The sequence below is a fragment of the Chrysemys picta genome, chromosome 1 (genome assembly GCF_011386835.1).
Source record: "Chrysemys picta bellii isolate R12L10 chromosome 1, ASM1138683v2, whole genome shotgun sequence".
NCBI classification, from domain to species: Eukaryota; Metazoa; Chordata; order Testudines; family Emydidae; genus Chrysemys; species Chrysemys picta.
The window spans coordinates 342,872,849-342,898,068 of record NC_088791.1 but is presented as its reverse complement, the minus strand read 5'-3'; the positions used below and the strand labels follow the sequence as shown (position 1 = coordinate 342,898,068).

At 48.0% G+C, this 25,220-nt stretch overlaps 1 protein-coding gene across 22 annotated transcripts in view; it reads left to right on the top strand.

Moving 5' to 3' along the window:
- Positions 1-25,220, top strand: part of FAM168A (family with sequence similarity 168 member A) — a 328,051-nt gene that overhangs the window by 288,106 nt on the left and 14,725 nt on the right. For 8 of the 22 annotated variants that reach the window (XM_065581788.1, XM_065581791.1, XM_065581797.1 and 5 more), the window contains 3 exons: positions 10,239-10,364; positions 11,292-11,330; positions 22,966-23,108. In XM_065581788.1, coding sequence (XP_065437860.1) covers positions 10,239-10,364; positions 11,292-11,330; positions 22,966-23,108 — 308 coding nt within the window. Of the gene's footprint in view, positions 1-474; positions 502-10,238; positions 10,365-11,291; positions 11,331-22,965; positions 23,109-25,220 lie in introns of all 22 variants that reach the window. The other 14 variants (XM_065581792.1, XM_065581790.1, XM_065581807.1 and 11 more) reach the window with 3 other exon arrangements.

Genomic DNA, 25,220 nt, shown 5'->3' with positions numbered 1-25,220 from the left:
TCCACTGTGTTAAATGGAATTGAATTGAAGTAATACTGTGGTTCAGTGGTTGAGTTAAAACCAGTGGTCTGTATCGATACAAGGAGCTTTTACTCAAATTGAATCAGTTTCTGTCATAGAGCAGGCTGGAAATAATCAAACTGCTGAAAGGAACATGCTGTCAAGGTTCATGCAACCCACTAAATATGTTTATAGTAGGGGAGACTCAACTTTATTTAAAGAGTTGTAATTTTGAAAATATAACCCAATTTTAAAATGTACATGTGGGTTGTTTTGATGTTAAGACGTCAGCTGCCTTGCTGTGGAAGGCAGTACTGTACATTTTCAGACTCCAGAACTGCTGTTCTCAATTCTGTCCAGTTTACAGGCAAAGTGTTTTACTGGGACACATATTTGTATAGCATACTGTATGCTGTGTACATATTGGCACAAATCCTTAGTGATCATTTAAAACAAATAATTTTTATTCAACAGAGTTTCAACTCCTGCATTCAGCTAATGGTAGGAGAACTGTTCATCCTCGTCTATGTTAAGCTTATTAATGTGTAACATGATGAATGTGTAGAACTGATATGGAGGGGTAAACAGCCCGAGGGAGAGAGCGGCTTTCACCAGTGACCCCTTAGGGCATGCTGGGATACGTATTCATGATTAAAAGCTGCTTTTTATGAAATGCAAAAAAGGTTGCTACTGGAAAGACTGGCTGGCTCAGAGGATAGAGCGCCTTTCATATTTGGTCAGTAGAGACAAAGTACCTTCTGCTGGCCGTTCAGTAGCCTCTCAGGGTATGTCTACACAGCAGCTGGGACTCTGAGAGCGTGCTTTCCAGTGGGGACAGACAGACACATGCTAGCTCTCCTCACGCTGGTGTGCTAAACGTAGCAGTGCGGCCATGGTGGCACGGACAGTGGCTCAGGCTTGCCTCCCGAACACACGTGCACCCGACCCCTTGGGTGCATCCTCGGGTGGTTAGGCCAAGACACCACCTGTGTGCTGCGGCCATGCTGCTCCTTTTACTGTTGAGCTAGCGCATTTGTCTGCCCACGCTGGGAGCATGCTCCCAGCTGCTGTGTAGACATACACTGAGAAATGAGTAAGTGGTTCTGTGATGGGGTGGAGCAGGCCCAGAAGCCCCTGCTAGAGGCCTCAGGGTCCTGCCCCATTCTGTCTGAGGGAGGAGCAGAAGTCCTCCAAGTGACTAGAGTGGTTGCAGGGAAGTACCCAATCAGAGAGGCTTCAGGGAGCAGCCAGTCTGGGCCCAGGAGGGCCCTATAAAGAGGAGCTGGAGCTAGCAGAGTGCAGGCAGTGCTCCTGGCAGGCCAAGTGGAATTGCAGCGGAACAGATAGCTCAGTATTAGTAGGGACTAGAGTTGCCAGGCATCTGGTTTTGACCGGAATGCCCGGTTGAAAAGGGACATTGGCAGCTCTGGTCAGCACTACGACTGGCCATTAAAAGTCTGGTTGATGGTGCTGCAGGGCTAAGGCAGGCTAGTCCCTACCTGTCCTGTCTCCACACTGTGCCCTGGAAGTGGCCAGCAGGTCCGGCTCCTAGGCGGGGGGGATGTCAGGGGGCTCCGCACTCTGCCCCCACCCCCGAACTGTGGCAGTGCCTGCGGGCGAGAGCAGTGCACGGAGCTTCCTGCCCCCCATGCCTAGGAGCCAGACCTGCTGGCCACTTCCAGGGTGCAGCGTGGAGCCCAGGGCAGGCAGGGAGCCTGCCTTAGCCCCACTGCACCCGCTGAGCGGGAGCCGCCCGAGGTAAGCCTGCGCTCCAACCCTCTGCCCCAGCTCTGAGCCCCCCCAAACCTGAAGCCCCCTCCTACACCCCAGCCCCTCATCCCCGCCCCACCCCCAGCCAGAGCCCTCACCCCCATTCACCTTAACCTCCTGCTCCAGCCCAGAACACCCTCCCACACCCTGAACCCCTCATCCATGGCCCCACCCCAGTGCCTGCACTCCCAGCCGGAGCTCTCACCCCTCCCAACCCCCATCTCAACCTGCAGTGCCCTCCCACACTCCAAATCCCTCAGCCACAGCCCCCAGCCTGGAGCCTCCCCCTGCACCCCAAACCCCTCATCCCCAAACCCACTCCAGAGCCTGCATTCCCACCTGGAGCCCTCACCCTCTCCCGCACCCCAACCCCCTGCCCTGCCTGGAGCCCCTCCACACCCTGAACCCCTCATCCATGCCTCACCCCAGCACCTGCACTCCCAGCCGGAGCTCTCACCCCCTCCCCCATCTCAACCCGCAGTGCCCTCCCACACTCCAAATCCCTCGGCCCAACCCCCCAGCCTGGAGCCCCCTCCTCCACCCCAAACCCCTCATTCCCAGCCCCACCCCAGAGCCAGAGCCTGTACCCCCTTCACACCCCCAACCCCCTGTCTCAACCTGCAGCCCCCTCCCAAACTCCAAATCCCTCAGCTCCACCCCCCAGCCTGGAGCTCCCTCCTGCACCGCAAACCCCTCATCCTGGACCCACCCCAGAGCCTGTACCCCCTTCCATCCCCCCAACCCCCTGTCTCAACCTGCAGCCCCCTCCCACACTCCAAATCCCTCAGCTCCACCCCCCAGCCTGGAGCCTCCCCCTGCACCCCAAACCCTTCATCCCGACCCCACTCCAGAGCTTGCACTCCCAGCTGGAGCCCTCACCCTTTCCTGCACCCCAACCCCCTGCCCCTGCCTGGAGCCCCTCCTATACCCTGAACCCCTCATTTCTGGCCCCACCCCAGAGCCCCACACCCCCAGTTAGAGCCCTCTCACCCCTCCTGCACCCCAACCCCCTGCCCCAGCCCAGTGAAAGTGAGTGAGGGTGGAGGAGAGCGAGCCACCGAGGAGGGGGAATGTAGTGAATGGGGGGCAGGGCCTTGGGAAAGGGGCGTGGCTTCGGGGAAGGGACAGGACTAGGGTGTTCGTTTTTGTGTGATTAGAAAGTTCGCAACCCTAGCAGGGACGGGGGAGCTAAGAAGCACTCCTGGCTGGCTGCTGGGCCTGAGCTTAGAAGAGAGCTAAGGGCAAGCCACTGGTGAAAGCCCGAGTCCGTCCGTCCGTCCCCCCACCAACTTTTTTGGCCCACATGGCAGCTCAGCAGAGGCCAAACATTAAATGGTCTATGGAGACTGACCTCCTCTTTGCCATAGAGGTAGCTGTTGCTGGTGGGAGCTGGTGCATGTTAGCAGCAGAGCAAAAATGTGGTGCTGCAGCTCATGCTGCAAACAAAGAACATGGGACCTCCAGGCCTGTTGATCCGGCACCTTTCACCAGAACTATCTCTCTCAGGCCTGGTCTACACTGTGTGTGGGGGGAGGGGAGGGGAGGTGGCAGGTCGATCTAAGATACGCAACTTCAGCTACGAGAATAGCACAGCTGAAGTCGACGTATCTTAGATCGACTTAGAATCACTTACTTCGCGTCCTCGCGGCGCGGGATTGACGGCTGCCATTCCCCCGTCGACTCCGCTTCCGCCTCTCGCCGTGGTGGAGTTCCGGAGTCGACGGCAGAGCGATCGGGGATCGATTTATCGCGTCTAGACGATCCCTGATGCAGGACGATCCCCGATAGATCGAGCACTACCCGCCAATCCGGAGGGTAGTGTAGACGTACCCTCAGAGATTCCCAGCAAAGTGACATGAAATGGGCAGATACTCATTGCTTAGAGACAATCAGCTTCAGTCCTTGGTATTTCCCCAGCACGGTGAGACAGCTGAATCCATGGAACGCAGCTGCTCAGATTCCACTAGGAGGAGTCACCAGCATCCATTATTTCTTGTCAAATCCATTTGACATTTAATTACAATCCCTGATCTATTCCAAACTATTTATACAATAACAAAACAGTGCTACTGATGACTCCACAAAGGAAGGCGACAGGAGTAGATACCTGCATCTTCCATGGTGGTTCTTTAGAAAGGAACTCTAAGTTGCTAGTACAAGATATTAGCAGGTTCCTAAAAGAACTGTAAAGCTGAAGATGGGACTGGCAGAGGAAAGCGAGGTTTTTAACCTCCTTGGCACTGACAGACTCAAAATGCCCAAACAGCCTAAAGCTACACCACTCAATTTTCAAAGCCAGGCTCAAGGAGTTAGCATCACAGACCTCCTGACTTCCCGCACCAGAGGGGCTTAATGAAACATGGAGGGAATTTTGGGAGAGCCCCCGAGTCCAAAATCCTCTCAATCCTGCCACTTTCACCCAGACTTGACTCTCATTAGAAAAACAAAAGCAAAGCTAAGCTGGCATCAATAGGTCTCTCTCCCTCTCTGTGTGTCATTTATAGACAGTGAAATGTAGTTTAAAAGAAAAGAGTGCTAAGGTCTCTCTACTGATTTATTTTGCACCAAACCTGTCCAAGAGATAGTTAGCCACCAGCCATTGCATTCTCTGCAAACCTGAGTTACATCAAATGAAGCAACAAAACCTGGCATCATGCAGGTGAACGTATATCTCATTCTGCTGGGATTCAGAAACCTTCCCTCGCCAGTGAAAAAATACATTTCCAGCTTACGCCAACTCCTTGTTGTGTGTGACTTTGTTTCAGATCTTTCAATATCTGTTAGAATGAGAGAGACAAGGCAGGTTGAAAGATCAATACAGAACTCCAGCATTTCAAATATTGATAAAGCTTACGCGAGTCCGGCTGCCAGACAATTTCGCTACAACCTTTCCTTTCCCATATACAAAATGTGTGTGCCTAGAATCCAGTGCTGTAAAGAAATGAAGCATGCTAATTATTAGGAGAGGAGTGATATTTTTAAAGAATATCAGACTCTTTCCAGGGTTACAGGATCTCTGTTTAAACCTAATGCATGTTCCCCTCTAGGCCTTCTGTCTTTCTGTGATGTTTTTTTTTTTTGTTTTAACTTCCTGCATTCAAACATCCATTTTACTTTCCTGTAAGTAGGACACACATTTATCCACACTGAGAATGGTTTCTGCCTTAACTCTACCTATTAATAATGCAGTAGAGAATAACGCAGGCCATCCATTACTTTGATGCTCTCATCTAGCAGAAAGTCAACCCAGGAAATTAGGTTTATCTGTTTTTCGTTTCACAATATGGAGTTCGTAAGTTGTCTTCCCTCCCCCCCCCCACCCATTTCCCATTTCTGGGTACTTCATCAAGATAATTTCTGTTCTGTAAAGGTGTAAAGATAAAGTATCCTGCATACACCCCCTCCCTCCCTACTCATAGATCGCATGTGCTTTAGGAGGAGGAGAAGAAGGATAGGCCAGGGGTTAGGAGTCTAGCTAATGCTTTGACAAATCCATGTTCAATTCCCAGCTCTGCCACAGACTTCCTGTGTGACATTGGGCAAGTCACTTAGCCACTCTGTGCCTCAGTTCCCCATTTGTACAATGGGGATAACAGCCCTGCCCCACTTCACAAGACTGTTTGAAGATAAATATATTAAGGATTGTGAGGCGCTCAGATACTACATTGATGGTGACCACATAAGTACCTACGGAAAGACTATCCCAAACCTGGCTCCACATTCCAGGCATTTTTTGCAAGATGCCAGGTCATGAATAAATGAAGGCAGAGGAAAAGATATACTCCATCATATAGTTAAATGCTTAGTTCCACTTTCTTTAATCTCAGGATCAGTTGTGTGCACTCATTAATGAGATTGGCTCCATACATGTACCATTTACACGTCTAGTTGAGAGTTTTGCCTCTTTGGCTTTCCATGTGTTATCATCATGTAGTCATGTTGACTGGAGCACATGTTCCCTTACATATAGTAGATGATGGGATGATCAAGGATTCAGGACATGAGGACCCATCATTGCAGTGCTGTAGCTATTAGGTTCAGCTCCAATTACTTGTCCAGCTCAACAGTTGGAATTCAGAGGAACCCTGTTAGAGACGGATAAAAGTGAAAGCTTTTCCTTGTCAGTTAATAGTCTTGGAATGAGGCTAAAACAAATCCAGCAGATATTGGTGTTAACGAGGTGAAGAACTATGTTAAATCATCTGAACTGTATTTGTCTGAGATAGGGTGACCAGATCACCACACTAAAATATCAGGACACATTGGGGTGCCATCAGCCCCGCCCACAGTCCACCCCTGCTCCTCCCAAGCTCCGCCCCCACTCTGCCCCCGGTCCCACCCCCTCCCTGCTCGCCCCCCCTCCGCCCTGTGCCCTTCTTCATTCCCCGGCCTGCCGCTGGCTTGCTGCGTCCCTCCTCAGTCCCCCACCCACTGCTCGCCTCCCCGCCCGTCCGCCACTCGCCTCTTCACCCCCCCGCTCGCCATTCACCCCTATGGTGCCAACTTCCCCTCTGCCAGGTGGGTGCTCGCCCACCCCCCGCCTCTTCCGGCCCCTGCACTGCCTTCACCCCGCCCCATTCCACCCCCTTCCCCAAGTCCCCGCCTCCTCCCCTGAGCGCGCCGCATACCCGCTTCTCCCCCCCTCCCTCCTGGAAAGCGCTAAGCACTGCCAAACAGCTCTTAGGCGGCAGGAAGCGCTGGAGGGCGGGAGGAGTGGGAACGCGGCGCACTGGGGGTAAGCAGGGGAAAAGGAGGTGAGGAGGGGGGAGCTTGGCTGCAATTTTTCCCTGTGGGTGCTCCAACCCTGGAGCACCCACAGGGTCAGCACCTCCCTCCTGCTCGCCTCCTTACCTGAATATCGGGACAAATGGCATCCCGATTGTACATTGATCGGGACGCGGGACAAAGGGTTAAATATCGGGACAGTCCCGATTTTATCGGGACATCTGGTCACCCTAATCTCAGACAATACCTCGTATGGTGGAAGAGTGTCTGACCTGACATCTGGAGGGCAGTTTACAACCCCTAGCCTCCTGTGATATCTCTGCTTACAGAACCTGGATGTTGGCTCTGACATCTGCGTACGAGAGAACTGTACTTGTACTATCCATGCTGTGTAGCTCTTTCAAAGGACCATAAGCTATTTCTGTTCTTAGATGCATCCTGAAATTCGTATTTTGTGTAGCTCTAAGCGATGTATTCTGTGAGGGTTAGTGATTTAAGAACAAACTGCATAAGGCCAAGATGCAAACTTCCAAACCGCTCAGTCCAAATCATTTGAACCATTAATCCATCCGAACTGGGGGGGGGGCGAGGAGTCACCCACAAGGATTTAATTCTACCCCTAAGATAATTGGTCTTTCCAGAAATGCAGATAACATGGGTCTTAGAAACGAGAGCAGTCTTCAGGTCTGTAGAATAAAAGTGTAAGTGCAAACAGTCAACAAAAGGGATTTTGTAACCTCCTACCATCGGGCATTAGGCAGTCTCTAATATGACATTCACGCTGCTGGGTGCCATGCAGGAATAAGCAATAGATATGGAAATCCTCAGTCCCTCACAAGCACTTAGGAATGGTCACAGGCTCACGACACAGCGATCAGATCTTCAAGTAGGAGAGGGATCAGAATCCAAATTTCTTTCTTCACTACAAGCCCACATAGGAAACTCCCAGTGTTCTATATGAGAAGATAGAAAGGGAACTTTGGCAATGGAAACAATAGCCTACTATAGGAGAAACACTTCTCGTGCCCACTGGCTTGTTCCACTGCTGATGGACAAAGTCATAGCTGATCACGCTGGATTTCCAGTCTCACCAGCTCTGATTACTCAGATCCAGAGCATGTTTTTCTCACACACCTTGTCCCCTGAAATGAGGCAGATTAAATAGTTTGGTCCATAACTGGTGTGTCAAGTCATCCTAGCACCTAACAAGGAATTCACAAAAATTGTTTGTTTTTGTGGATTTTTTTAAATAAGAATTAATTGGAGGACATTTGTAACAATTCGAACAATTGTATCTTTTCACCAGCTCCACCCACAACGATTTCACATTAGAATCAAATCAGTAGGCCACTTCTTGGGGATTGATCTAGCCATCACTTGGTTTTCATTCTTTAGTAGTCAGACTCATCAAAAGCAAACTACAATACATACAAACCCTATTTAAGAGCCAGGATTCTCTGGAGGAAAAACAATTGTACGTCCTAAATATTGGAAGCCCTCTTTTGTGCTGTCTGATTTAGAGAGTTCCAGTTTCTAGAACTCATTTCTTTTATGAGGGCAGAAACCTCAGCTTGTACGGTCAGTGAGCAGCAAGTTCAGTGCTGACCCACCCTCGACTAGAATATGAGGTGTGAGCAAGGGTTGGTATTTTCAAAGGGCCTAAAGGAGTTAAGCTGGGATTGGGCAGTCCCTCCGGCCCCTTTGAAAATGCCAGCTAAAGTGCCCAATTTAACTGGCTACCCATGAATCATATGGTACCCAAATCTACCCTGGGCCCCGAAGGGTGAGTGTTGGACAGTAGGTACCAGAGTTTAATACTAATATGCAACAAAAAATGGCCAGGGCTCCATACTGTCCGAGAGAAAGGAGACCAGCTAAACCTTTGACTAACAAGCTCAGGGTACAGCATGTACCTACTGCCGAGCTCAGCTATTTCCTATTGATGAGCTAACCTCGCTGTTCTTGATGTGCTGCCAGAAAGCCCCTGGTTTAGTGACTGCCGTTTTGTCACCGTTAGACACATGTTGACAATGCACTTGATTGCAGTATAAAAGACTCTTTAAGATCAAAGTCAATGGTAGTCCTCATCAGCTTGCTTTGCGTGTTTTCGAATGTCCTTTTCAAGTAAGCACAGAGGCTTTGTGACCTAAGTAGATACAAACACATGAAAAAAACGAACATGGAAATTCTTTCCAAAGTGTTCTGAATTTTTGTCTATCAATTTTCAGTTCAATTTAATAATGCTTGTAATGGCATGATAAGCTGTCCATGTCTTGCCAGTATTTTCTCTGCTTTTCATACAACTCCCAGTAAGGCCATGCTCCATGGAGTAGATCTGAATAGCTCTCAGGAGCTCTGTCTGGAGTAGTAATGCCACTCTTGAAAGTCAAAGTCAATCCAACTGTTTGTTTCTTATTATTCAGAGACATAACTGTCAGTTCTCTGGTGTCTCAGAACCATGTCTAAGTGGATTTGTGTTTTTTTCTCAGTGTTTTTGGAGTCTGTTACTTGAAGGTCATATAAAAGCTCATTTTGCTAGAGGTGTATCAGTGATGGCAGGCAACCTTAGGGGGTTTCCACTCAAGAGCTTCAAGACAGCCATATTAACCAAACATCATCACCCCTCCCGAATCATGCCGTGCCTCAAGCTTTGGTCTGTTTTGGGGCTTTTGCAACTCTTCTGACTTTGACTTTGTACGGACAGTGATGATCACCTTTCCAGTTACAAGGTGATCTGCCAGAAACTATTGTTTCTACTGACCCCTGTTTCCAAAGGGCATAATATGTTCTACAGCCAAAGCCAGTGTAAACAGGATACTGAGGAACTGCCAATCCCGTCTACCTTCTGATAGGCACAATTAATTCTACCTCGTGCTCTATAGCACCTGCCATAGGTGCGTCTTGCTAACACTATGAATCAAAACCTTCCAGCCTAGCTGTGAGGTAGGCGAGGTTTAACATTTCCATTTTACAGATGAGGAAACTGAGGCACGAAGCAGTTGTGACTTGTCTGATGTCACGCAGGAAGTAATGCCAATGCCAGGCGTAAAACTTAGCTCCACGGACTCCCAACCCATCCTTTAACCGCAGACTGGTCGTCTCCTCAGCCTGGCAGTCCTCTCACATGAGTTCACATTCCCTCCCGCACCTCTTCCCAAGAGCTGGAGTCTATTGCTTTCTAGATGCGTATTGTCAGCATTGTTCAAAAAGGACAGGAAGGTTGGAGGAGGCTATGATATAGTGTAAATATACAGCCTTAGCCTGCTGATGCTGCCTTGAAAATCCCTGGGACCTTTCAAGCACTCTCAAAACTATCCCTGCAGACCATATGCCTAATAGTGTAGATCTGTGTAGGACTCTCACCCATAGGCATAGTTTGACTTCTATATTTGGGTGGGCGGGCAGCTCCAGTGAGGCCAATGGGGCTGTGTGTGGGGATGGGGGCGGCAAATTCCTCGCCTGCCCGAGGCTGGCAGTTTGCAGAGGCCTGCCCCCCACCCCCAACTACGCCCATGCTCTCTCCTTAAGAGACCACCAATCCTTGATAGGTAATTTTCTGGTTTTCCATATCCTTCAGCCTCAGGAAACGTGACAAATCATGATATAAAATTCCTAGATGTTTTTTCCTTTAAAAAAATGACAGTTTTAATTTCACCATCAAAAAAGGGATACTGTGTAGTCACTGTAATTGACATCCCGCTGTTTGTTCCTGTATAACACCTTTTCTTCTGTCTTCACTCAAGCTACACTTCTGATGAAGCAGGCCTGGCCACAGACATCCTCCTCTTGTGCCACAGAGGGTACCTTTCACCTCCCAGTGGACACTGGGACTGAGAACAGAACTTACCAAGCTTCATCTGCAGCATTCAGTAAATAAATCTCTTTTCTTCTGGGGTTTTGCTTTGTTGTTTTGCTTCTGTTTAACCTCCCCCCACCCCCCAGTGGTTTGGGGGTTTATGTGGGACATTTGGTCTGCTGGCAATGTGTTGGTTAACTTTGTGTCTGTTAAGACTGCTTTGGGTATTGGGTACCAAAAGAAGTAAATGATTATTAATAATACTGGGCTCGATAGCATTTACTTACGTAGTTGGGAAGAACAATTCCCTTCCACTGCAGGAATTATTGGCTGAAATTCTATAGCAGGAGGTCACATTAAGGTGATCATAATGGTCCCTTCTGGACTTAAATCCTACTAATCTCTGAATACCTTCTTGTCCTGAAGCCAAGCTAAATATCACTTCTCCCAAATAAATTTGCATCCATAAAAATATGCCAAGGAGGAAACACCTACTTGTGTTAATTAAAAAAAGATAAGTATGGGGTTGAGTAGGGAAGCCTCTGTTTTACCTGTATCCTTGATCACTGAGAAAAATGTAAATCATTTTCAGATATATATTAATACTTTAGTGTATGATGCCCCTCCTCTTAAATGTGCAGAAATCTAGTACAGTAGGTTTGGCCAGATTACTGTACTTGGACTCTCTCTGGTCAAATAATGAATTCTACTTTGGTAATAAGCAACAGAACACACACAGTAATTAAGCAAAATAGTTTATGTAGAGCGGAATCCAGGAGAAGAGAGGGTCACTTCATCTTTCATTCAAGAAGGCAACAGAAGCTGGTAATCCCCAAATACAGATGATTTTCCAGGGATTCAAGTGAAACTCTCAGTAGGACTTTCCCATCCACTTTCCCACTGTTAGGCTCACTAAGCCCCAGTTATCACAATACCCCAACCGATGGCTATGTATCCTTCTGTTGATAAGTTTCCTGTTTTGTTTTGTTTCAACTTGCAGGGCAACAGTTTTCCACTACACACTTCAACTACGGTCAATGTATGTATATAGTCACAAGGGTACCTTTGTTCCAGTGCAAATCCTTTAATTAACTAGGCAATTTTAAAGTTATACTGTGCATACTAAAAGCTCATGCAACAATTGCCATTTTAAACGCAAGCCATACGTGGTCCACAATCAGCCCCCAAAAGTCACTTCTCTGCCCCAAGATGGGGCCGTACCTCTGAAGTGGCCACACAGCTCAGTACTGATACAGAAGGACAGCCTAAGATGAATACATCTGGTTTTTCTATTTGGTGATAACCCAACATCTGTCTGTGAAATATTATTTAGGTAGGAGCAACGGAAATCCTCAGAGATGGAAAATTCTGCCTATTTAGGATTTTTTTTCTATCAGTCTAAAAATTAATATGAAAAGAATGCGTCTGCTATTCAGTGAACTACAGTACTGCAGAATCTACAATGTTGAGATTTACAGGGTACAGGGGATTTAGCCACACATCTTCCACTAATTGTAATGGAAGATGAATGACTAAGTGGCCTGTACTTCTTCTAGCAGTGTTGTAGCCGTGTTGGTCCCAGGATATTAGAGAGAGAAGCTGGGTGAGGAAATATCTTTTATTGGACAAACTTCAGTTGGTGCCAGACACAAGCTGTTTTGCTTACACAGAGCTCTTCTTCGAAAATCTCAACCTGCAGCCAAACACACTGAAGGATAGATAAACTTCCTCATTCATCCCAAGAAGGGGTTAATAGCTAAATCCATAGGTGCTGTAATGGAAGCTGGGGGAGGCTAAGCCTCCCCAAACCTCGCAACGCCGGAGGGGGGGGGCAGTGCTGGATTTGGGGCCCAAAAATCTCCCCCGCCACAACCCCGGGGCTGCAGCAGGGGCACAGAGCTTTACCGGTTTCGGGGCCACAGCGGTGAGGGGTGAGTAGGGGAAGGGGCAGAATGGGGATAGAGCCACGGGGGAAAGGGCGGAACTGGGGAATGGCTCCAAGCTCAGAGCTCCAGCCAGGGTCTCTGCTGCTGTCCTGGCTGAGAGCTTGACCCAGGCCAGGGCTGAGCTCTCGGCCCCCCCTCCCCCAACCCGAATGGGACCACAGGGAGCTGAGAGCAGTGAGCAGGGGTGTGGCTGGAAGAGGTGGGGCAGGGGGCTAGCCTCCCCCAAGGGGGACCTTCACTTGCTGCCCCTGGTAAAATGATCACAATTAGGCTTTAAAATTAACACTGTTCTAAACACTGTTTCTAAAACTCGCACACATCTTGCGTCATTAAAACTTGATTAAAGAAGATTTTAATCCACAAACCAGTACAAATTGTTCTGTTTTAATTTTTTCCAGTTAATAAACACACCAGATTTAGATTACATCTGTCTAGAGTACTGTGTCATCTATTTTTTATTTTGAAGCAACAGCTAAATCAGTGAATCAGGAATCCTGAAACTCTGGCAGGTTTGAGTGATTACAGATCATAGCAGTAAAAACATGCAACGCGTAGCATTTCCACTTCCTCTAAATCCACATATAAATTTAATCAGGAATGAGATCTGATGCCAACTAATCACAATCTAGTAGGTCTTTGTTAAACTGATTAAAAGAATCTAGGCCAAAAGCAGTGAGAACGCTATTGTGGAGGAAAATGGTGGTGGTGAGTAAAAAGTTTGTAAGTGGATTTGCTATGTACATAAAGAATTCTACCAGCCTTTAAAACAGCAGTTCCTGCCCCTTCCACTGATATGGTAAACGTGGAGGTGAATGGAAAGGTCGTTGCTTTAATAGGGCTTTTAAATGATTACACATTTAGTAATATCACTTTAAAGCTTTTTTCAATCTCACTTCCCCACTTTTAGTTTAGTTCCCATTGCTAGGCTAACCATGACCTGGGTCAATGTCTGTGATTCTTAATTGTGTTGCTAGATGCAGAACTGAAACATTAGCTAGATGGAAAGTGGCCCACTTTATTTTAAAAGCCAGCACTGCTGGCTCTTGGCACTTTTAAGCTGGAGGGCATTTGCTATGGAAACACAGGAGGTTCTTCCTTTAGGCTGTTAGATTGTCTGTGTGAAATGAATGGGTTGTTTCAGTCCACTTCCTAGTGGGTAAGTGACACCCCACAATTAGTATAGTATAAGCAGTGTTGTAGCCAGGTCGGTCCCAGGATATTAGAGAAACGTGGGTGAGGGTATATCTTTTATTGGAGAGCTTCTGTTGATGAGAGAGACAAGCTTTCTAGCTTACACAGAGTTCTTCTTCACATCTGGGAAACTTACTCAGGTCACGTCTACACTTAAAATCTACACTGCGCTGCTGTAGCTCTTTAATGAAGATGCTCTACGCCGACAGGAGAGAGCTGTCGTCTTAATCCACCTCCATAAGAGGCAGCAACTATGTGGATGGGAGAAGCTCACCCATCGACGTAGAGTTGTCTACACTGGGGATTAGGTCGGTACAACTCAGGGAGGTGGATTTTTCACACGTGAGCGCAGAGGCGACGCGTGAGTGGGGAGACATGGGGTCATGTGCATCCCCAGATTTCTGCGAGTGCCGAGCTCTCCTTCTCCTTCTCCTGCTGCACCTCCCACCCGACATGTTTCCAGCTTGCTCGGCCCCTATCCCTGGCAGCCGGGCCCGGGCAGGGGACAGAGGGGGCGGGATGGAGCCACTTCTCATACTGGGTGAGGATGGCCTAAGGTGGCCAGGTGCCCGTTTTCGACTGGAAAGTCCAGTCGAAAAGGGGACCTGGCAATGTCCAGTCAGATCTACTGACGGGACACCCAAAGTTCAGTTACTGTGGGCAAGGGAGGCAGGGAGGCGCTGGATCATTACCTATTCAGCCGGGGGCGGCTGCAGTTCCCAGCCCTCACTCTGCCGGCAAATCCCTCCTGACCTGGGCAGGAGGAGTGGAAGGGGAAAAGCAGTGAGTGACAGTGGGGAGGGCGGGGAAGAGGAGTGTGGAGGTGGTGGGCCTTTGGGGGAAGAGGCAGAGGAGCGGAGGTTCCGGCACTCCAGCTTGAGTGCCCGTTTTAAAAATATTATCAAGTTGGCAACCCTAGGGTGGCTGCTTTGGGTTGCTGCCTCTGTGCAGTACAGCAGCTGGCTGAGGAGGTGGCGGTGGCCTGCCCCTTCCGCTCCCAACCCGGGCCTGGCTGCCAGGAAGTGGGACCAAGTGAGCCAGAAACGTGGCGAGGCGGGGTTCCGGCTCACGCTGCCCCTGTCCCCCGCAGTTGGGCCTGGGTGGGGAGTGGAGGGGGCAGGCCACCGCCACTTCCCCAGCCGGGCTCTCGCAGACACAGAGGCAGTGACCCTGAGCGGCTACTCTCAGCTCGTATGAGAACAGGGTCCATCCTGCCCACTCCACTCCCTGCCCAGGCCCATCTGCCAGGGACAGGGGCCGAACGAGCCGAAAACATGCCGGAGGAGGAGGTGCAGCAGGAGAAGGACAGAGCCCTCTGCCCGCAGGTAACTCTGGTGGGGAGAGTGCGGCAGCCCCAGGCCAGGCTCAGGATGCGGGGGTCGCTGGAGAAGGTGCCAGGAGCAAGTTCCCTGGCCTCTGCTCAGCCCGAGTTCAGGGCATTGCCCACGCTGCTCCTCCTGCTGAGGTGTCCGTGAGGGCGCGGGATCTCCAGAGACATTGTGGTGCTGTGAGTCCCCCGGGGCCAGGCCCAGCCCAGAGGCATGAGCTCCCCACTTCTGTGGCGCCAGCTCCCCAGGAGCCAGCAGGATTGGTTGCCCTGACCCAGGGAGGTGGGGCAGACCTGTGCCCCCCATTTACATTATGTCCCCCGCAGTATCAGCAGGCACGAGTCGTCTGCCTGAGCAATGTAGTTATACCAATGCAGGTCTGTAGTGTAGACCTGACCTCAGAGTGTCACAATTAGCAGTTTTATTGATAGTCTCAGCAGAGACTGAGGGCCTGTCTACACTCACAGCACTGCAGTGGCACCGCTGCACCGCTGTAGCACTTAGTGAAGATTCTACCTACACTGACGAGAGAGCTTCTCGTGCTGGTAGTGGTACTCCACCTCCTTGAAAGGTGGTAGCTGTGTCAACAAGGGAAGCTCTCCCATTCACATAGCGCTCTCTACATGGGGGTTTAGATCAGTATAAGTACGTCACTCAGGGGGGTGATTATAAGGACATAAGTTTGTAGTGTGGACCAGGGCTGAGAACTGAATGGGCCCTGATGACTGAGGGCTGGTCTACACTGAAAAGTTACATGGGCATGGCTCCTTCTCTCCAGGCTGTGCAAAATCCACACCCCTGAGAGACCTAGTTAAACCAACCCAACACCCAGTGTAGACGGTGCCAGGTCAATGGAAGAATTCTTCCGTCGATCTAGGCCTAGTCTACATTAAAAGGTTAGGTTGACCCAGGGTGTGAAAAATCCACACCCCTGAATAGTGTTGTTAAGCCAACCTAACCCCTGGTGTAGACAGCACTAGCTCAATGGAAGAATCCTTCAGTCGACCTACCGCCTCTCAGAGAAGTGGATTACCTCTGCCCACAAGAGGGTTCTCCCGTCGGCATAGGTAGTATCTACATGGAAGGGGTGCAACTATGCCACTGTAGCATTTCAATTGTAGACAAGCCCCTAGTTACCACCTCTGGGGGAGGTGGATTAACTATGCTGACGGGGGAACCCCTCCCATCACTGTAGTATGTGTCTACACTGAAATGCTCCAGCGGCACGGCTGCAGTGCTGCAGGTGTACTGCTGTAGCATTTTAAGTGTAGGCATAGCTTGAAGCTCCCCCTCCATCCCTAGAAATGGTCCCTCCAAGCCAGAGCTTTGGCACATTAGCAGGGAAAGAATGGATGAGGATTACTTTGTCATTTACAAATCATACCTGTGCATTCCCTTTCCATGCTTCCATCTTAGCTTTAAGAAGTTTTTACTCCCACATACGCACATTTCTGTAGGTCAGAGAAAAGATCATGGATATTCTGCCATTTATTAACATGTTTGTTCCAAATTACAGGGATCAGAAAGCATTTAGAGGCTGTTTGCTAGTCCCATAAAGTGTGCTATTATCTACAAGCTGTTTTAGGGTTGTGAGGATAAGATGGAATATTAATGGAACTGAAATCTTGTCCTTTAATTGCTGTTGTGAACATCGACAGATTAAATTTTCACTGTGTCAGAATTTTTTGATGTGTAATCACTTTTTAAGAGGCTCCACTTTTCCACTCTGCTGTTTTCAAACTGTGCTGCAACTCATCAGTCTTCTGTGTTAGATTATCTATTTTTGATGTTGCACAGGCTTTATAAATATGATTTCTAATGTTCACAAAAATGAGGCATTCCAGTGAGAGTCAGACACTGCAGGCAAGCACTGGGGCAGTCTTTTCACATACACCTCTTCCGCTGCACTTCAGTCCTCATCTGCAGTACCTCCTTGCTCATCTGATTTTTCGAGTCCCCTGCACAGTTCTGTCTACTATTCTGACTTGCAAGCACTCCTCTTTATTCTAGTCTTTAGCTACACCTCAGCATAGACTAAATGTGATACAGACCTTTGTGGTGGTTTTGTGAGATGAACACATTTCCATGGACGATATTAAGACTCTCAAACTCATTTGTGACCTAAGTCAGGTTTGTACTGAGGTGAAAGGCTAGAGCGCATAGAGACTTATTAGACTGCCTTAAAAAAGAACTTAAAGCACAGCTGTAAGGCTTTCTAGAATTCCCCCACTAATTTACCATTAAGTACAAATGATTCAATCAAAACTTCACACACATGACCTTCATTTTAAGTGTCTGTGTAACCCTTTAACTCTAAAGGGAGAAAATCAACATAGAATTCAGGTACCCTTACACCCTTTTTTACAGGAATCCAATAATTTCCTCTGTCCTGGCTGTTCTCTATATATCTCAGAACTTTGTTTACTTTTTTTACTGCTGTTATGCACTATAAGGCAAAGAGCATTTTTACAGAAGAATTGGTATGGCAAGTGAGGGGGTGGGCAGGGTCTTGTGCTCAGCAGGGGCACTGCTGTCAAAGTGAAGTTTGAGAGGATTCACTGCTATATGCAGCCGAGTCTAGCCTTCCAGCTGAAATGACTGAACTCTCAGCGTATTTCTTTGAAGAGAGAAAATCAGGCATTGGAATCCACGCTTCCAGTGTCGGTTGAGAATGTTTTTCTTAGGCAAGTGTCATTTCTCTCCATCTGACAGATTTCCAATTTTCAGTATGGCCAACTTCGAACATTTAAAAATGCGAGTTGGAACCCCCCAAAACCAGGATGATTTTTAAAAGAATGGGTGGGACTTTTTTATTTCCCTTCTGGTGTCTGAGCCTTTAAGGTGCACGTTTGCCAGCTTTTCTCTGCAACCACAAGGGATGGAAACTGACTTTTTTTTAAAAAGGAAAGCTGAGATTGTCATGTGATTCCAGGAGCTAGGCATTTAAGAAAAAATGCCAAGTCTCGTGAGACTAGTTGGCAACACTGAAGTAGTCTAAGGTCAAGAATTTATGTATGGTGAGCAGTAGCAGAATTTAGAAAAGTCAGTCTGCCTGCCATTGTTGAGAATACCCAGGTGAAAACTCAACTGATACAGTCCTGCTTTCTCCCCCTCTCCCAGGAAAGTGTAAATGTTTCTTCTGCATATTTGTCTCCAAAAAATGTTGCTTCTTTGAAAAATCTCTTTCGTTCATTACCCACCAGCCCAACAACTTTTTAACTCTGGAACACATGTGAATGGCTCATAGGACAAAGGATTGGCATTTATTATAAATAGCAAATTAACCATGTGTTCCTTGTGTTGAAATGTAATGTGGCACCGCTTTCAGTAAAATGTATTTCTGAACCTCCAAGGTTGCAGCTAATTAGCCTTGTAAAAAGGAGAATTGGACAAAGCCAGAGTCTCTCTGTTTTTTTTAAATGGACAGGAGATTAAAATGATTTATTGTGTCAGTATCACTGATCTAAAATTAGTGGATCATATGCTGAATTGATAAGCGGTGCACTTTCTACAAAGGGCTATTTCCCCGGTGAGGCTATGGAGAAATCCACCCTGGATCACCCAGACTTTGCCCTCCAAAGGCTGGGTTCTTCGTGGCTTCTCAGAAGTTTTGAGGGCTGCACTGAATTTTCATAAAGCACAAGAGGCTGCAGCTGCCATTGTCAGTCATGTCAGGTGCATCCCTTGGAGACTGCCAGTCTCTGCATGTAATGTTCCAGGTGAGCCAAATAGCCTTTGCTTAAATGATGGTGCATTGCATGCTGGGATGAGTCTTTGTGGGCCATGCCTCTGTCTGAAAGATGGAGGTAACCACAAGACACACTGTTGAATTCAGTCAAACACAGCATGCCAGACACACATGGGCCACTTGTGTCCTAGAATACAGATATGGCCCCATTTTTCCTGCTTTGTCATTCTGGTGGGACAAAGCAGGCAGAAAGCTGACTTACCTGGCTGGGTTGGGGAATCCCCAGAGGTGTAAAAACCGCTTTAGGGGAAGAGGGGAGATGCAGAGTAGGTGCTGTTCTCAGGGGGTTCTAGTAAAATTGAGCCCAACCCTGTTTTCATCTGTCCATGACAGAGAAGCTTCCTTCTGAAGCAGGGCAGACCCAATAAACTCGCTGTGGAGATTTTACTCTGTTTTTCCTAACAACTCCTCTGGATCCAGTGTTTGTCTGCACATAAAAGAGATGATGCTTCTTTTAAGAAGTGTCTTTCATCCCTCAGTGATTGCAGCACTATTGGAGTAACGTTCCTGGCTCGCGCTCTCTCTCTCTCTGAAGGGCCCTGCCAGCTGTGGGAGCAATGCAGTTCAGGGTCAGGGGACAGGATTGCAGCACCCCATGCAGGGGAGTCTACACACCATGTGCCCAGGTGGAACCTAGCTCCATGTGGGCTCACTGTTCCCCAGGGGTGGGGGGTGCTAGGTCAGAGCATGCTCAACTACACAGATCAGTTAGCCATTGACACCTGATAGCATGATGGGCAACAGTGTTAAATTGCCATGGCAGCCCTGAGGATGCCATCCAGTTCGTGGAGTGGCTCCAGAGCCCCCCGGCTGCACAAGGAGAGACGTTTCCATCCCATACTTCCACAAGACAGCCCTGTGCCAAGCCTCGTTGTTCTGGCTTGCTGCGTAAGACAGGATTTGCCTCTGTAAGCGGAGGGGGCAGGTTCCCTTTTCTGGACTCCAGCCGCACACAAGGAGCAAATGGCTGTGTTTCTTAACAGCAATAGAGCAGGCTCACTGCTTTTGTCAATAGTGCAAATGGACGGCAGGGAGCAGGGCTGGTACAAAAGGTATCTGAGAAACGCCCGATAAAATATGGTGACCTTTGTAGATACACTACCCGTTTAGTCACCATAATCAAGCCCACAAATCCCCTATTATGATCTGTCATATGTGGGGGAATCAGCAGCTTCAGCATAGCTGGAAGTCAGCACTTTTCCATATTTGTCAGGTGCAGCTGCTTACATTTCAGGTCTTTGTTTAAAATGGGCTTCTGTTAATTGCAGACTTAAAGGGGAGAATAAGGCAATTGTGACGCTGATGGGGTTCAACAGTGCTTCAGTTGCAAGATAAGGAAAACAAATTATTCAGTGTACAGTCTTGTCCTGCCAAATCTGTGCGGCTAGAAACATAAAAATAAGTTATGCAATGGATAGATGCTAATTAGAACGGTGCGTCAGCTGCATAGAGCAGACAGAACTGCATACAGACTCATCGGCAAGCCAGTTGTCATTGAGAGCTGGCTCCTCCTGCCATTGAGGTCAGGAAGAGCTTTGCCTTTGACTTCACTGGGTATGTCTACTCTGCCATTACAAACCCACAGCTGGCCCGTGCCAGCTGACTTAGGCTTGCAGGACTCAGGCTGTGGGGCTGTTTCACTGCAGCGTAGAGGTCTGGGCTCGGGCTGGAGCCCAGACTCCAGGACCCTATGAGGTGTGAGGGTCCCAGATCTCAGACTGCAGTCCAAGCCCAGAAGTGCAATGAACGAGACCCGCAAGCCCAAGTCAGCCGGCCCGGGCCAACCGCGGGTTTGTAATCGCAGTGTAGACACAGACCAGTGCAAGAGACATTGGGCCCTTCTTGCTTATTATTGCACACTTCACATGCTGTGCTGATAGGTGACAATAGTTGTGGCCTCCAATTTGCATTTGATTTCTAAGTGTTTTATTCCTGCATTTGAATTATGAAAGCAACAGCACCCATTTTATTATATTATAAAATGCCTTTAAAAAAACCCCACACAGCTCGATCCATGAAGTGAAATCAGCACACTAGTCATGTTGGCATTGTGCATATTTCTGGCGTCAGGGTTCATCAGGAAGAGCAGTAATGCTCTTGCACTTCTGTAGCACTCTTCATGCCGAGATCTCCAAGTGCGTTGCAAACATAAGGCCTGATCTTGAAGTCAGTGGGAGCTGAGGGCTTTGCATCTCTTGAGAGATGTTCAGGACCTTAATAGATTGGGTCCATCGTACGCATTGCTCAATTGCCCTGTGAGGTTGGAAGCAATATGCCCACTTGACAGATTGGGAAACCATCAATGGAAACTTCTGGCTCAATCTGATGATTTTAGGCATTAAAAGGCGGCTCATCACTTTAATGTCTAACCAGTTATTTGGGTTCATATAGTATAGTCCACAGAGGACATTGTGCTGCACCCTCCTGTTTGCCTTCCCCTGCTTCTGCAAAGCTTTGCTTGCCTTTGTTGTTATGATGTGTGAGCATTAGTAGTCAGGTTACCGTTGGAAGTGTACGAACCCACTTATGTTTGCGTAGTCCAGCTCTAACATATAATGTTGAACAGGGTATTGTTCTCTGAGTAACATTATGAACCTAGATTAGAGTACATTACCTAGTGGGAACAGTCCGTAGCATGGTTTGATTAGCATGCTTGTCAGAATAAGATCCCCGTCAATACTGCTAGGTTTAAACACCGCTATGTAGCCACAGTAGAGTGACCAGATGTCCCGATTTTATAGGGACAGTCCCGATTTTGGGGTTTTTTCCTTAAATCGGCTCCTATTACCCCCCACCACCCGTCCCAATTTTTCACATTTGCTGTCTGGTCACCCTAAGCCACAGCCTGGGTTCACATTGAGCTTCTAAATCTTAATGAAGATGAATGGTTAGAGCAGTGGATTCACAACAGCTTTCAGACATCTTAATTGTTCACATTGAAAGGTTCAGCGCTAGGGAAGGACAAGAAAGATTCAGCCCTTCCTCTCCAGCAGTGTTATCACAAGCTTTCCAGTCACTACTTGGTGGCATAAACACTTAAAATAGTCTCGTGCAATCTAGAATCCCCAACAATTACATTATTGATTTAAGCATCCAGCAGACAATGGGAGAGGACAAAAGCTTCCAGATTGGGGAGAAAATTACTTGAAATATATATATTGTCTTGAAGGACATTTTGAGTTCTGACGCAATCCCCTCAAGTCATGCCCGGTTTTTTAACCCTGTGAGTACTGGCATTTCCCAGGGATGACACCACATGAATGCTTCTGAAGACATGAAAACGTAACTGTTTGGACAGTTGTGGATATGTTAGAGACGCGTTTTTCAGACTATTATCTGCATCACCTTCCCCCAGCCAAGGAAAGAAAAACCCCACAAGGACTTAAGCTGCCATACAGTGGGGTGTACTGTACACCTCCATGCCCCGGATTTGGGGAATCTGTCCCCGTGTTCTGAAACCTATTGTTCTAAGGACCCATAATGGGTTCACATTCCAGAACCATTCAGAAATCCTTATATGGCATCATAGCCAGACTCAAACAAGTTAATAAAAATGACATGATGGTTAAAAAATCCAAGTCTGACCCTAGCCATGTCTCCCCTAATGGGACAGCAGTGTATAGGCAACAGTGTAACATCCCCTTTAGACTTGTACACCCTTTGGGCCAGCGCTGTCATTTATTGTGTTTGTACAGTGCCAGGCACAATGGTGACCCTGACTGGGTTGAGGCTTCTGGAACAGAAACATTTAATAATAATAGGGAGACATGTCTTTAATATGTAGCCCATGTGCCTTCCTCCACCATGGTCCCAGAAACAAGGCATTGTTCCCTGCAGTCAGCGGGAAGAGGCTGATCTCCAGCTGTTGTGATCCCAAAGCAGTGGCTGGGCAGTCAGTAGATCTGTCGGTCTCCAGCCAGGAACCAGCATCGCTTTGTTGCTCCCCAAACTGACTCAGAGTGAGGAGTTTTACCTCAGCTGTCCTGACCGTCGGTGCAGTGTCTCCAGGCCAAGCGCCCCAAAGGAATGGCATTGGGAGATGGAACCTATTATAATTATTTAGTAACTGTATTACCCTGAAGCTCCAGTCAGGATCAGGGCCCCATTGTGCTGGACGCTGGACATATTAGACACCATCCCTACCCCAAAGAGCAATTAGGTTTAGTGTGGCCTCGTCTAGCTCACACAGCTGCAGATCACACTGTGTTCCACCACTCAGAGCCCCCCTAATTCTTTGTTGATATGGAAATTGTCCTTCATGCTGAGCCAGTGTTTGCTCTAGACTCGTAATGAGTGGCTTCTGCATCCCTAGGACCACTAGTGGCTGTGTATCTTTTATGGCACTCTAAACATTGAGTGAAAATGGTGTTCTCAGCATGGTTTAAATTGCTAATGCGCCAGCAGCTGTCTCCCGTAAGCTTAAATCATGGCACTAATGCAAGCTGTTTTTGCTTTTAACAGGGTACACCGCTGGGACTCCATACAAGGTCCCACCTACCCAGAGTAACAATGCACCACCTCCCTATTCTCCATCTCCAAATCCTTACCAAACTGCTATGTACCCCATCAGAAGTGCCTATCCGCAGCAGAACCTGTATGCCCAGGTACGTGTCTAGCAAACTACAGAAAAAAATAACAGGAAAAGCTTGTGTATCATCCAAGTAACTGAGAACATATTACTGGTGTAGATACTATGTTTCAGACTATGTTAATTCACCTGTTTCTATCTTGTATCTATACCATCTGTGCAAACTTCAAACCACAGCCTATAAGCTTGGACCTGGTCAGTATGTGGGTGGGAGACCTCCACGAAAAGCCTTCTGTAGATGTTGGAGGAAGTGGGTGAGATTCTGTGGCCTGCGTTGTGCAGGAGGTCAGACTCAATGATCATAATGGTCCCTTCTGACCTTAAAGTCTATGAGTCTATGAATCTATAAGTGATGCTGGTGGTGCTGCCTAGCAGGGTGGACCTACCTCTGAATGATATCTGCTGGGGTTGTCTTTTACACTTACGTAGCTTGTCATGTCAGTGAATTGGATTTTACTGCTCTGTGGTGCTCTCTGCTCTGAGTCAGGACTGAACCAAGCCACTCTAATTCTAAGAAGCATTATGCTGCTGGCGGATGCTGTCTTTTGGATGAGATCTTTACCACCTGTGGTCATTGGCCCTGTGCGGCTTTTTGTTAGTGTTAAAGGTGTTCACTAATGCTGCATGCATCCAGCAGACTTTGGTTTGAATGGGCTCTAAGAACCAAACCCAACAGGCTGGTGCACAAGGAGCAGCAACAAATCAACTCTTGACAATTCACTTTCAAGGAATCTCCCCTCTTTTCCCCAAAAACCTTTGTCCCTGGTTCAGTCACCGGCCTTTCTCGGCAGTCCCTGGCACACCCTGCTTCAGTGTTAGACGTGCCCCAGGGAGCTGTGGCTTTACTCCTCTTTTTGTCTTGGGCTGTGTGTTTCCTCTGCGGCTCTCCTCAGTTGTCAGTGCAATGGGTGGCTGCTTCCCCCATCCTTGTGCAGGGGGCAGGACCTCAGGGACAGCTAGATGCTGTGCAAACCTCATCAGCACACCTGTGCTAAATTTCAACCTTTCATATTGTATGCTCAGCAAATGTGCATAGTAGAAGTACAGTCACTGAATCCTAGCCCTGTCCCCATAGCAGCTAGTTAAAGCCAACAACATGAACCAGAACAAGATAAGGCCTGATTCTGATATCACTTCAACCTGTTTTACTCTGGTAGTTAATGGAGTTACTCTAGGTTTACACAGGGATAAATGAGATCCGAATCAGCCCCACGGGATTTAAAATACTGAAAATCAGCCCTTAAAGTAAAAAGAACAGGAGTACTTGTGGCACCTTAGAGACTAACAAATTTATTAGAGCATAAGCTTTCGTGGACTACAGCCCACTTCTTCGGATAGTGGGCTGTAGTCCACGAAAGCTTATGCTCTAATAAATGTGTTAGTCTCTAAGGTGCCACAAGTACTCCTGTTCTTTTTGCGGATACAGACTAACACGGCTGCTACTCTGAAACCAGCCCTTAAAGTGTTAGGGAGTTGTAGCCTAGGATCAGGGAGTTGTGCCCTCCCCAGCTGTGCATGTGAGGGCGAGAATGAGTGACCCGCAGAGCATGCTGCTGCCCAACCATAATGCAGAACTTGCCTTAGCACTCTCACAACAGCCGCAAAGGACAAGGACGAGGAGGTGCCCAAGCTAATGATTTTTATCCACATGTGAACTCAATTCTCATGCATTTACCCAGTGTTAGTACAGTGGTGAACACGGAATGGATGCAGTGTGTATGTTAAAGGTCTTTTTCATGGCTGGCTGGCTGCTTTCTTTTCAGTATGTTAGACCAAGGCTGCTTGTCTGTTGGCCGAGCTGTAGAGTTCTCCAGATTTTCTCCCATCACGAGTATGACAGTAGAAATGGGGTCTTTATTACTCTGCCCTATAAAGGACCTGGGGCCATTTGCTGGTTTCTAAAACACTGTAACTGCAATAGAGCAGCTGGCTAGGCCGGAGGAAGAATTTGTGCAGGGTGAAGGAGAGAAATGGGGGGGAAGTCAGTATTTGTAGTATAAGACATACAGGAATTGATCAAATGCCAAGTCAATGGTTACATTCCCATCAGGCTGTACGTCCAGAACAACATGTCTGACTTCCAGGTTCTCCAATTCCAAGGCTGTCTGTGCTAGCCTTTGTTTCTGAT